This window comes from Barbus barbus, assembly GCF_936440315.1.
Source record: "Barbus barbus genome assembly, chromosome: 24".
NCBI classification, from domain to species: domain Eukaryota; kingdom Metazoa; phylum Chordata; class Actinopteri; order Cypriniformes; family Cyprinidae; genus Barbus; species Barbus barbus.
The window spans coordinates 13,337,590-13,351,659 of record NC_136752.1 but is presented as its reverse complement, the minus strand read 5'-3'; the positions used below and the strand labels follow the sequence as shown (position 1 = coordinate 13,351,659).

General features: G+C 36.6%; 1 protein-coding gene across 1 annotated transcript in view; it reads left to right on the top strand.

The window, feature by feature from the left end:
- Nucleotides 1-14,070, top strand: part of kcnh5a (potassium voltage-gated channel, subfamily H (eag-related), member 5a) — a gene marked incomplete at both ends in the record, with an annotated part of 93,555 nt that overhangs the window by 14,799 nt on the left and 64,686 nt on the right. The window contains 4 exons of the mRNA XM_079375580.1: nt 140-246; nt 2,854-2,982; nt 9,095-9,210; nt 10,220-10,612. Of these exons, the coding sequence (XP_079231706.1) occupies nt 140-246; nt 2,854-2,982; nt 9,095-9,210; nt 10,220-10,612 (745 nt within the window). The remainder of the gene's footprint in view (nt 1-139; nt 247-2,853; nt 2,983-9,094; nt 9,211-10,219; nt 10,613-14,070) is intronic.

Below are 14,070 nucleotides of genomic sequence, written 5' to 3'. Positions count from 1 at the left end.
GCGCTCTCCTCTAACTCTCTTTTTCTGCTCTCTTTGTCTTGGTCATTTTCATCACCTGTTTCTCCTTTTCCCACCCACTTCTCTCATTCTCACAACCTTTTTCCACTTTTCATCCTTTGTCTCTCTGTCCCCCCGGCAGTTTCATGTACGGCGAGCTGACAGACAAGAAGACAATAGACAAAGTCAGACAGACCTTTGATAACTATGAGTCCAATTGCTTTGAAGTGCTGCTCTATAAGAAGAACAGTGAGTATTCCCAGCTACGATTGTTCAGCTGTGCCTGCTGCATCTAGCAGAAAATACAGAGATGCAATTTTGTCCATGTAGGAAGATGAATTCCTGAAATGAAAGAAAACTATTCAAGGAAATGGCTTCATTTTATATACACTTTTGTGACTTTTATCTGTGTTTTTATAACCATAAAACTCTGTTCGTGTAATCATAATGTTATACCGTGTTAAGTTAATCAATATATAAGTGATAAAAAATATAGACCCCGTTTTATTGGTATTCAAATAATATAGGCTTATTTTGAACTTTCTTCTTTTAAATACAGGCACTGTATCAAGCAGCACAAAACCTGCTCATTGAAAAGTGTGCCTGGATGTTACATTAAAAATTCACTAATCCACTTCATTTGCAAACACAGTGTGAATGTCAATACAGCCAGCAGAAAGTGTCTGGTTTTATGGCTCAGTTTTTAGCTCCTGTCCCAGATCGCAAATGAAAAATCTCGCTGATTGGCAAGGCCAGACACAAATCCTAACAAGTTAAGGGGAGGCATTTAAGTCATTTAGTCTTCTCAGGTTGGTTGTTACATTGTTTTATATTATATATTATTTATATTTATATTATTTTTAGCTCGGTTGCCCTGTGGTTCACTTTCTGTTTTCACCACAGCTTTTTTGACGTAAAGCTTGGGTGCACACTTGTACGATTTTGGCCTAAATCCTAAAAGATTCCTCTGATCCTATGCTGAAATCTGTACTCTTGGATCGCTAATTTGACATGTTCAGTGACCAGGGCCACTGCTGGCCAAATGGGTGCCCTAAGCAGAATTGTATTGTTGTGCCCCCTCCCCCAAATATTATGGATGTGAAAAAAAACACACCTTCTATAGGGGTCAAAATAGAACTTTAACAAAATATAAAAGTAAATAAATTGTAATTAAATTGTACTTACAAATTACAATTGTAGCTTTAGACAGTTACCTATGGCTGTTATTTTATTAATACAGTTGTCTGATTGATTTTATATTCTCAAGCACTCAGAAATCACGCGAAAGAAAACTAAGCATTTTTACTACGATAAAACAATGGTTAATTTTTGTAAGGGTTGTGATGTCCACATGTTTCTGTTGACGAAATTATTGAGGCTGTAGCATTTCTGTCGCAAAACGGTGGCCAAAAATGAAAGATTAAGTGGATATTTGGTCAGTAATAAAGGACTTGATCATACTGTAAGTGTAACAGCAGCAATTACCAGGCCTTTGGCTCCCTTTGCAGGCATTTATGTAATGTACATAAATTGTTTATATTGTATTACATTATGTATTTTGACAGTGTTATTCAATGAAACCATATACTTATTAATTAACCAATCATTATTGCCTCATTGTTTTATATAATGCATTTTAAGTAATAGTAAAAGCTGCTGTTGGCTTAGGGCTGATTTTATAACCACAAAAACTATTATCTTAATACCTCTTTGTAAACTAGGCTATTTTTTGAAGTAACAAAACCATGGTTAATCTGTGGTTACCATCCATAGCTACAAGAACCATGATATTTGGTTTTATTCGTAGTAAAACCATGACTAATTTTCAGGAGGTAGCATGCGTTGTTGTTGGTGAAATTATTACCAACATTAAAACACGTCATTAACGTCAACAGCCCAAAAAGTTTCATGCACCAATATAAGCCATTATCAAAATTAATGCTGAAGATTGTTTTTCTTTGCTAGTCACTATTTCAATTCTGCATGTAAATAAATGCAGCTCACCGTCACCGAACACATCACAGATTGATGATGGAAAATTCCAACAGATCTTCTTATTTATGTCTTGACTGTTTATGCAGTCTGATCTTAATGACATCTAAGATCCCACAGTGTGGCAATACGCTGTAACAAGTTAGAAACAGTTATTTTAAAAAGTCTGAAAAACCTGTGTTCTGTTCCATTCAGTTGCACTCGGTTTAGTTGTTGAGTCGTGTCTGTGTGTCCTCGTGCTCTTCTTATCTCCTTCCTCTCCTTATCCAGATTGTAACAGTCACGTAATTTATGATCATGACCGATCAGCAGCTACTCATGCCATCCCTAAAAATGTACCATTCCTTGTTGAGTTATTTGATCATTTACACCTCGAGGCATCTTGCATTTTGAACACAATTGCATCCTGTTTTCGCACTTGAATTTTTCTAATGCGGCTACTATAAAAATAAATCTCCTCATGTAGCCTCTATAAGATAAAGCTGTCCTGTTAAGCTCAGATGTAATTACCCATTAGGCACACGGGGTTATACAGTATATTTCTCATACGGGTGAACCAAGAACCTTGGTCTCAATGATCTTCCTGTCTCTCTCTTTTTTCTCAATTCCTGTCTTTCTCCTGCAATCTTGATTTGCCGCCATAATCTCATTATCATTTATTCTACTCCTTCCCTTCCTTTAACCTCTCTGTCACTTTCACTTTCCCTCACTGTTCTCATCATTTTCATCCATGTCTTTTATCCTCCTGGTCATGACTTCTTTTAAACCCTCAATTGACTTCTTTTCACGTACCACTTTTCATACTTTACTTTCCTTTCATTCCACCCTCTCTCCTCTCTCGTTGTGTTCATCCGGTGCTGTCAGGAACCCCTGTGTGGCTCTACATGCAGGTGGCCCCCATCAGGAATGAGAACGATAAGGTGGTCCTGTTCCTCTGCACTTTTAAAGACATCACTGTCTTCAAGCAGCCCATTGAAGATGAGACCACCAGAGGTAAGAACTCTAAATTTGATTTTGAGTGTTGCATTTTTCAGCCTTGTGGTAAAAAATTGCATTAACACACATACACACAAACTTCAGTTGACAGTCCACATTTCATGTGAATATGATAAAAAAATGATGTAACACAATTTGTCAAATGGTTGCATTGCAATCTGGATGAACAGTGAGATTTTGTTAGACCTTGAAATATTTTATTTGATTCATTTTTAAATGTCAACACATTTTTTTTAATCTATTTTTCTTTTCTTTTCTAATAAAATGTTCTTTACCTGGGAATATTCTGTACCTGGAAACTAATATTTTGAGTTTTAGGTTTCCGAGTATGTTTCTTAAATTAAGTATATTTTTACAAATCTGCTAGCAGATTACTTCATTACTTACTAAAATAATTTATTTGTTTGTTTTCTTCTTTAAGGTACACGTCTAACAAAATTTTGTGAGGTTTACATTTAAAAGTCATTAACAACTTATTTAAAATAATGAAAGTAAATATTTAAGGTAAATTTATGTACACAATATTTAAGGTAAATTTATTTATTTACTTATTTGAAGGATATTCAGATATTTTTACTGGGAAAAGGGGGAAAAAAATACTGTTAATCTTAGATTTTCCAGTAAAAATGTTCTTAAAACAAAATCAGTGTACCTGTCCTGTACCTATTTTTTTGCTGGTTTTTGCCTTCACCTTTACTGGACAGTTAGTTGACTGAAGGGCCACGAGGCTGTCTGCGCCGACACATTTAGACTTTTTAAATGTGTCTGGGAAGTAACATTTTGACTTTTGTTACGTTTCCAACCAGATTTATTTATTAACAGAATTACTTTATACTTTATTAAATATTATTTATAATTTTTTAAGGTATACACCTAACTAAATTTAGTGAGGTTTACATTTAAAAGTCATAAATATCTTACACAATATTTCATCTTATTTAAGGATGTTTAACTTTAGATATTTTTACTGAAGAGCCACACAAAAATACTGAATTAAGGTTGGATGTTGGATGTGTTTTAAGTGGCGATTTTTGTGTGCTGCAGCCTGCTTGGCACATTGTAGTATAATGAGAGCGACAAGCTGTCACTTTATTTTATAGAGTGCTGCTTGTGGGCATCACTGCAGTCAGTCGTGGAGGTTACTTGTATAGGCTATATGTGTATTTATGATTGATGGGCATTGTCAGGTCCTACTTTTCCCACCATTTACTCTTCCTTTCTGCTTCTCTATCTCATATAAACCAGTGGCTATTTTCCTTGCCAGCTTGTGCCACTGCTAAACTGAAGCACTTGTCCTTTGACAGTGATCCTAACCCACGCAGGAGCTCTTTAAAGACACACACACACACACACACACACACACACACACACACACACACACACACACACACAATATATATATATTTGGAATTTCCCCTCAGAGACTTGATGGCAGCTGTTGTCACTTTGTGGCAGGGCACCTGTGCCCAACTGAGACTCTTGTCAGTGGAAGTGTACAGAGCGACAGGACGTGAGTTCAGCGAGTATCACTCTCTAGCAGATAAACAGCCTATCAGATGGAAAGATCATCCAATGAACAGGAAGGTTTGAAATGAAACCATTCTGCATTTAGTAACAGCTGTGGTAGCAAATGCTAATAAAAATAGGTGGATTTTTACAACAATGCCATAGAAGCAGTATTTTGGGTTCCCCAAAGAGCTTTTCAGTGAATAGTTCAGTAACAATTTATTTTAAAGTGTCCTTGTTGCACATGTTACAAGTACTTACTATTATAATAACCCTATAGTAATATAGTAACCCTAAGCCATACAGTAAGTACATGTAGTTAATTAATATTACTCAGTAAATGCATAAATACACTGTAACAAGGACACCTTAAAATAAAGTGTAACCAATAGTTCTTAAAGGAACTGAAAGAAAAGTTTTGATAATCTAAAGAACCTGTTCCCACTAAGAACATTTTGTGGAAAGGTAACACACTCTTAAAATAAAAAATAGGTTCTTTATTGGAATCAGTAGTTCCATGAAGAACTTTCAACATGCATGGAACATTTGAATTCACAAAAGGTTCTTTATAGTGGAAAAAGCTTCTGTAGATTTGAAAATGTTCTTCACACTAAGAAAAAGGGTTCTTTTAAGAAATGTTAACTGAAAGGTTGTTGGGAGCACCAAAAAATGATTCTTCTATGGCATCACTGTGAAAACACCCTTTTAGAACCTTAATTTTTAGAAGTGAAAGGTTCTTCAAGGAACCGTTGATGCCAATAAAGAACTTGAAGTCTAGCTTTAGTGCTTGAATAGTAATCTCCCTGCTTTGGCAGTTACAGTCACATGGTATTTGGTATAAAAATACCAATGAAAACACCACGATTTCACTAACCAATTACTGCCTATCTTCTCCCTGTTGAATAACCAAAACTCTACTGGCTGTACTTATCCATATAGCTTTTATTAAATATTTATGAATAGAAAATTATGCATCAGAGGTGACTGTGCTCACTTTCCTTTGACATACAGTAGATGAGCTTTAGTAATGACCGTGTCGAGAATATAAGCTGCTCATCGCCACACACCGAACCACAAACTTTATTAAGCATCTATCAGGCATTCAAATCACCTACAGTGATTACTTTGTAAATGAAGGACTATTTGCCCTTATCAAAATGTTAATCTATGCCGCTTCTGACCCTTGATGCACTAATAAATATTAACAGCACAATCAGATTATTCATAGCCTGGCACGTCGCTTGAGCTTGTTGTTAGGTAAATATGAGATCTGTTGTTCTAAAGGGGCATTTGTTAAACGTCACATGCCAGGTGTGTATTCAGTATTGCTTCATGAATAGCTCATGTGCGTTTACCGATCAGAGAAGGCAGAATCAGGTTTGGAAAGCCTGCATTGAGAGCTTTGAATTTTGACATCAGCTGTATTGGCAATAAATTAGAAGATGTACTTTATAAGGTTCCTCCAGTAGTGGAAGTATATATTTAAATCATTATGTGATTGATGGCCTTACTGGAATGAGAGTGATGGCCTATAGAGCATCTGCTACTTGATTTAAGAGTTTGTAAGGTGGCTGTTTCCTTTAGGCTTGAAGAGTCAGTAATGGCTGCTGAAAATTTTCATCACATGAATAAATTGCATTTTATATTAAAATAATCAACTATATTTTAAATTGTAATAATATTTCACAATATTACTGATTTTTATTAAACTGTTCCTTTTAATTCCGGCTTTGGCTTCTACTATTGTATTTTAAGGTAAAGCATTACATGCATTGTGCATAGCTAGTGAAGCTTTTAGTGTCATTTGCATCACAGGTATTTTGTAATTAGTTGTATAATCGAGATCTTCCCTAGAGCTTCATTCCATGTGACTGCTGCCCCTGGGGAGAGGATAGAGCTAAAAGCAAGAGTACAGTGTGTATATGTGTGTGTCCATGTACGTTTCCACGTATGCTGTCTCAAAATCCCACTGGAATAGTGTTCCTGTCAGTAATGCCCTGCTCTGCACTGGTGGTCCAATGAAATATGCAAAGCATCTGCATAGAAATAATAAAGCACCGTTAGGCGTCAGTGCTCCCAATGCGCACAGGGTTACTTTGTGTTGACTGTGCATTCGTCCCCAGCATTTAAAGGATCTGTGCATACATTTAAACCACAGGTGAGTGCGTGTTCTTTCTCTGAGGACCTCTGGCCTATCAGCGTGATCTCATTGATGGTGGCTTACCTAGAGGGGCACAAACTTCAAATCATAGCAAATAGGGAAGAAAAACGAGGAATGAATATGGGCTCCATGGCAACAGTGAAACCCTTTAAGATCCTTCTAGATCTTTCTGTAAGCATCTGATAGTTACCTGGAGAGGATTTTCAGCTCATCAGGCGTATACTTTAGGACCTCGGCAAGTCGGCATTGACACCAGCATAAATTGAGAGCTAGCCAGTATAGAAGTTCAAAGGAATGTAGTTAGCAGCCCTCATAAAGGAAGAATATGTGGTATAGGTATGGTATGGATAGTCATATACTGTATTCAGAGCTGTAGATAGAAAAAATAACAGGAGTATGATTTTACTAATTTAATTTTACTTTTTGGTCATGTAAATATCAGCACCTGCACCAAATTACAGATTTTTAAAAATATTTTGTCTAATGTTTCAGTAAACTATTTAAAAAAATTAGATTGTACTGACTATTTATTCATATGTTAAGCTTTACCGGGTTAAAGAATGGAATGTGGCTGGAGCACAGTAGAAGAGCAATACTGTACAATCCCAATAGAAAGTGTGCAATTCACAGTAATCTGCTGCATTCTCTGCGGTCATGCACTCAGATACAACCTCCGAAGAAAATTTCATTCAGAATTTGTTTGTTCATCTGTATCATTACCTGATTTGCTTAATTCCTTTAGTGCATTGGGCATCAAAATGATGCAAATGGCATGCGCAAATAAACACTTCTATCAGTGGGTGTGATTCTTAGTGAAATCTCCCCTTAGTCTGTTTCCTTCACTGCTGCAGTCTGTTGCAGTCTTGCAGACCTAGTTTGCCACTCTTCAGCCAGATGTGGTGCATTTGGGCAAACATATGCTCCATTGTAGCTTAGGTCTGATAGGGTAGAACCGAGCTGCAATGGCCAAACCGAGATTTCTCTGAGGCTTTGCTACCTAGCATCTTTTTGCCCTGTAGAAGGACTATATCTGGAAGATGCCTTAGGGGTCCAGTGCAGATGGCCTGAACCATCCATTGTTTTTCTCCTTTTCCTCCTTCTGTCTGTGACATAGTTCTTTTTTGCACTGTCAGATTTCCTATCTCTATTTCTGTCTGCGTTTAAATATTTCTACTAATCATGTTGTTTTATTGCAGTTCTGTCATAACTTTGTCTTAAAAAAGTAGGAAGAAATAGCTTACTAAACCTTTCTGTGTAAATTTATAGACAATTTTATGACTTTGTCACTGACAACGTAACACTATAAATGCCTTAATATGTAAATTTACAGTATATTCACTGGAGTACAACCTTTGTTACCATGACATAATAATGCTATAAACCCTAAACAGCCTTAAAAGAAAATAATTTAAACAATTTTACTTTTTGTGGTGGTGAACATTATGCCATAAATGCTTTACTTGTATTGTTTGAGTTTAACTTTTAATGAAAGTCCTTTTAACTTAAATGTAGCCAGTTTGCCTTTCTGACATAAAGCTGTCCCCCGCTGAATGGGCTTGAACAGACCAGCGTGCTATTTTCATACATCCTACCAATAAGTGCACATGGCTGATTTCCCCTCCTTATCCCTTCACTGAGTTCATTGTTCATGTGGCCGTGCAGAAAGACTTCCCCTCTATGTCCCTGTTGTAATGAGAGAGAGTGGCTCCAAGAGACCCAATGTGCTCCAGTACTGTATTGTTGTGTTTGAACATTCATGAGATGTGACTTAAATGGGAGAGCCGCAATGTTATTAATGTTTTACCTCTTTTCCCACCCTGTAAGCTTTTAAAACAGTCCTTCCTGAGGGCAAAAAGAGAATGGATGAGATTAACAGAAAGAAATAGCATTTGCATTGGCATGTGCACATTGTACAATCACTTGGTGAAAATCTTACTTTGTAGGACTCAACTGACCCAACTGACTTTAGGGTTAGTGAGATCAAAAGACAATCTTCCCATCAGTCTTTATTAATAAGAAAGCAATGACTTCAAACGAGGCTCCCCGTTGGATGCAACATCTTCCTTCATGTCTCCATCATGTCATAATGCTTTCATTTTAAAGTCATAAAGAAACATTATGCCTTTGTGAAGAGCCCCTAGGGTTCATAACAGTTTCTGTGTGCACAGACTTTAGAAATGGGATATGGGTACACAAAAATATGTGAGTTTTTTGGAAGGAAGGAATGGGGAAGAACAGTTTTCACTGGTGTCAGCATTTGCAGGAGCCTCGGTGGAAATCAGCGTGGGCCATTGCTTTTTGGCTGAGAAGCGTGATGCCAACAGCGCTACTAGTTGTGTGGAAAAGTGTGTTTGTGAGTAAAGTAAACAGGAAGAAAAGTAGAGAGGAGGCAAAGAAGTGTTTCCTGTTGCTGATACACCATTTTGTTTCTCTATGTGGCAGGATGGACCAAGTTTGCCAGGCTGACCAGAGCTTTAACCAATAGCCGGGGTACACTTCAGCAGCTCACACCTATGAACAAGACTGAGGTCAACCATAAGCATTCACGACTGGCAGAGGTGAGCGTCACACACACATTTGTTTTTCTATGGTCAGGAGTTTCCATTGACTTCTATTGTTTTTATGCTAATGATAGCTGATGGTGTTTTCTTTCTGTTTACCATACTCTTGACCTTCATATAAGCCTTTTTTGCATTTTCGCTAAAACTGTATTCAGCATTTTTTTTTCTCGCAAGGACCTTTGGCTGGTCAGGTTTTGTAGCTGATCTTCATTTACTGTCTTTTTGGAGTCATTTTGACCTCACAGTGTAGGCAAAACCTGACCCACACACATTTATATGCACATACAAAAAGGTCAGCCTTTGTCTTCAGTCCCACGTGGCAGAAATAAAGTCTGACTTCATTTCAAGACAAATGACAGTTGACTCAGCTGTCCAATTACTGCTGACATAAGCTTTCTGTCTCTAAAACGTTTCACTGTATTATATCTTATGGTGCCTTTTCATGAGGTATATATTCCTTACAGTGCATAATTTTGACAGGGCAAAAGACTGGCTTAGACCAGCATGAATTTTCATGAAAAAAGCATGAATTTTAATTTTTTTTTATTATTTTTTTTTTTTGTCATAATCAGTATTGTGAAAACAGTTAAAACATCCTTAAAAATGTACTGTATTTTGTAAGATACGTTTTTAGAGAATACCAAGAACTATAAAATGTCATATTAATCGTTCTCACCAGTGGACGATAACGCTCTGTATTTAAGCAAATGCTGTATTTTTGTCATCTACTGCCTTAAAAGCTTGAGCTCTTTAAATTATTGTTCTTGATGAGAACAGGCTTTTATGCTTAAATCAGCAAAAAGTGTGCAAATAAATGTACAGTTTGGTAAGCCAGCTTAGATATTCATCAGCAAAACTGGTCGTATTTAAAGCAAAACTGGTTGATACTTAGTGGTAGCACAGAAACCTTCTAGCGACATCAGAACATCAGATTTGTTTTATGTATCATTTAAAAAAAAAAACTCTCTCAATCTTTTAATTAATTATTTTTTTCTGTCTTTCCAAGGCTCTTCAGCTGGGCTCTGACATCCTTCCTCAATATAAGCAAGAGGCTCCTAAAACTCCACCTCACATTATATTGCACTACTGCACCTTTAAGACCACTTGGGACTGGGTCATCCTCATTCTCACCTTCTATACGGCCATCATGGTGCCCTACAATGTGTCTTTTAAGACCAAACAGAACAACCTGGTGTGGTTGGTACTGGACAGCGTGGTGGATGTCATCTTCCTTGTGGATATTGTGTTGAACTTTCATACAACTTTTGTGGGACCTGGAGGAGAGGTCATATCTGACCCGAAGCTCATACGCATGAACTACTTGAAGACCTGGTTTGTCATAGACCTGCTGTCTTGCCTGCCCTATGACATCATTAATGCCTTTGAAAACGTGGATGAGGTAAGCACAACGTTGAAGAAAGACATTTATTCGAGCAATATCAATGTAGCTATGGTATTTTTATATAGAATACGCATATACACTTATATATATAAATGCTACTGTTTAAGTTTGGGGTCAGTACTTTTATTCAGCAAGAACTCATTAAATTGGTCAAAAGTGTCAGTAAGGACATTTATAATGTTACAAAAGATTTTTGTTTCAAATACATGCTGTTCTTTTCAATATTTACACAAAAAGATAAAGCAGCACACCTGTTTTCAACACTGATAATAATTAAAATAATAGTAATAAATGTTTGTTGATCCGCAGATCAGCATATTAGAATGCATTTCAGAATATATTAAAATGGAAAACAGTTATTTTTAATTTTAATGATATTTAACAATATTACTTTACTGTATTTTTGATCAAATAAATGCAGTCTTGGTGAGAATAAGAGACTTCTTTCAAAAACTTTTAAAAGATCTTACAGACCCCAAAGTTTTGAATGGTCGATGGTAGAAAAACCAACCAGCTCGAGCCTGATTCCTGGGACTCTTTTTAGCCAGTCCTTATTAGTGAATAACAAATATTTATGAATCAGATGGAATAGTTTTTTTTTAATTAATCAGACTAATTTGATTCTTTCAGTGGTATTTTATGAAAAAAATAAGGGAATTAAGTGAAGAACTATCACCACAATTTTTTGGTTTTGCTATTCTACATTTATTCCTGAAACAATCCCAGCTTTCTTTTTCCCCAAATATTTCTTCCTCAAAATCAAAAGAATCATTAATGGAACAGTTAAGGAATAAGTATCTTTAAGAGGGATCTGAATCGTTACCAGAATGGTTAAATTTCTTAAGATTTCCATCCCTAGCCATAGTTTATATCCTCTGATAAACACTTACTTGAATGATGATGAATGATGTGATCATCCCGGTTTATCAGTATAGATTTGCTTTTATTTGTTGGACTCTGCTGTCATAATGATTTAACTAAATACTTTCATACCTTAAATGATGATTTAACTGCAGACCTTGAAACAGTTTACTCTGTGCATTATGTCTGTCATCCAAATTACTGCTAAACAAAAATCTTTTTGTTTACAGTTTATTTGATCAGATATAACATATTAGCTTGTCCCCTGATGACCAATTATAGGCAAAAGCACAAATCAATAAACCTTCCCATTCTTAGCTTTTATTACTTTTGGTGCTATGTTTATGGAGTATTCCAAGAAAAAATTGTTGTACTTGCATTATAATTGATCCCCCTCCATGTTACTAAAGTTGGTGATTATCCATCTGTACATCTTGTTTGTGGTAATTACTGTTTGCATGGGACTTCTACAGCATACATTTCATACATCTCTTACTGAGAAGAAATGAATGCAGCTTGTGTTCCTCTCTTTGACTTGCACGAGCAGTGTTGCATGCATATTTTTGTGCACGTCAGGAATGCTTTATTTTTCTTGATAGAAAGGAGTGGGATTGAGTGGACCCCCTTCCCTCCAACATTTCTTGAGGCTGAAACTCTGACGTGAAAACTAGATCCATTATTGCCATCACTTTCCATATCAGTGGCTGCTCACAGTACTGGGTATTAGCCTAAATGGTCTCAGCTCAGCCAGACAGTTCAATGATAAGTGGGCTGTGTGATTTCTGGAATCTCTGTAGATGTGTGTTGAAGGAGAGACTAGGACAGACTGAGGTGGTTGTGTGATATCAGTTGTGCGTGAGTCTTTTCACTATATATATAGAGCTGTTGTGGTATATTTTTGCCACAGGAGGCAGTATTTGCCAAATGAGAAGTTTTCTGTGGCTCAGAGATTAATATAAACATAAAAGAAGATATATTGAGAATTCACCAAAATGGTTTGGTTAAAAAAAAAAAAAAAAAAGGTTGTGAATGATGATAGCATAGCTACACATACGTACTGTCATGTGTTATCTGTGTTACTGACAGGCCGGGTAAAAAAAAAAAAAAAAAAAAAAACAAAAAAATGGTTTGGTTACCAACATTCTTTAAAATATCTTCCTTTGTGTTCCTCAGAATAAAGTCAGGTTTAGAAAGGCAAGAGTGAATGATTGAATGATTTTTCATGATGAACTTCATTTTAATATTCTTGAAGTAAATTTCAGTATTTTCCGAGATAAACTCTTATACCTGTGTTTTGAATGAAAAGCTCTTCCAGTGCTCTTCTTGTACTTCTGTGTACTTCGAGTTCTTCTGGAGGATCAGTGGGAGATTTTACTTGCCATTTTTTTTTATCTGTCTGGAAGATCTAATAGAGAGCTGAGATGGAAGTGATCATCCGAAAAACTTTAAATGGGCACAGGCATCCTAATGGCTGTAGGTTAAATTGGGCAACTGTGGACATTCAGAATAAAATATGATTCTGCTTTAAGCTTCTTTACATTATTAATCTCCATATGCATGGTAGGATATATTTATTCAATAAAGTAACTCTTTGGATTCCTACTGGTGCCGTAAGTTCATGGTTGCCCAGACAACAGGCATCCTTTCCCATTGTGGTGATGTTGTTGGAATGCATTAGTCTCTGCATCACTGGAACACAATGAAGTCCCAAATCTGTGCCCGGATCTCAATAAAGTGTTCCTGTGGCATGCGGGACCGTGTGGCACTGCTGTATCACTTATGTGGTTGAATTCTGAGAGTAGTAATGTTTGTTTGTGCAGCTGCTTTATTTCTTCATATATACTGTATATATATATATATATATATATATATATATATATATATATATATATATATATATATATATATATATTAGGATATATATAATTGGATTATTAGGAACACCATACTAATGCTGTGTTTGACCCCCTTTCGCCTTCAGAACTGCCTCAATTCTACGTGGCATTGATTCAACAAGGTGCTGAAAGCATTCTTTAGAAATGTTGGCCCATATTGATAGGATGGCATCTTGCAGTTGATGGAGATTTGTGGGATGCACATCCAGGGCACGAAGCTCCCGTTCCACCACATCCCAAAGATGCTCTATTGGGTTGAGATCTGGTGACTGTGGGGGCCATTTTAGTACAGAGAACTCATTGTCATGTTCAAGAAACCAATTTGAAATGATTCGAGCTTTGTGTCGGTGCATTATCCTGCTGGAAGTAGCCATCAGAGGATGGGTACATGGTGGTCATAAAGGGATGGATATGGTCAGAAACAATGCTCAGGTAGGCCGTGGCATTTAAACAATGCCCAGTTGGCACTAAGGGGCCTAAAGTGTGCCAAGAAAACATCCCCCACACCATTACGCCACCACCACCAGCCTGCACAGTGGTAACAAGGCATGATGGATCCATGTTCTCATTCTGTTTACGCCAAATTCTGACTCTACCATCTGAATGTCTCAACAGAAATCGAGACTCATCAGACCAGGCAACATTTTTCCAGTCTTCAACCATCCAATTTTGGTGAGCTCATGCAAATTGTAGCCTCTT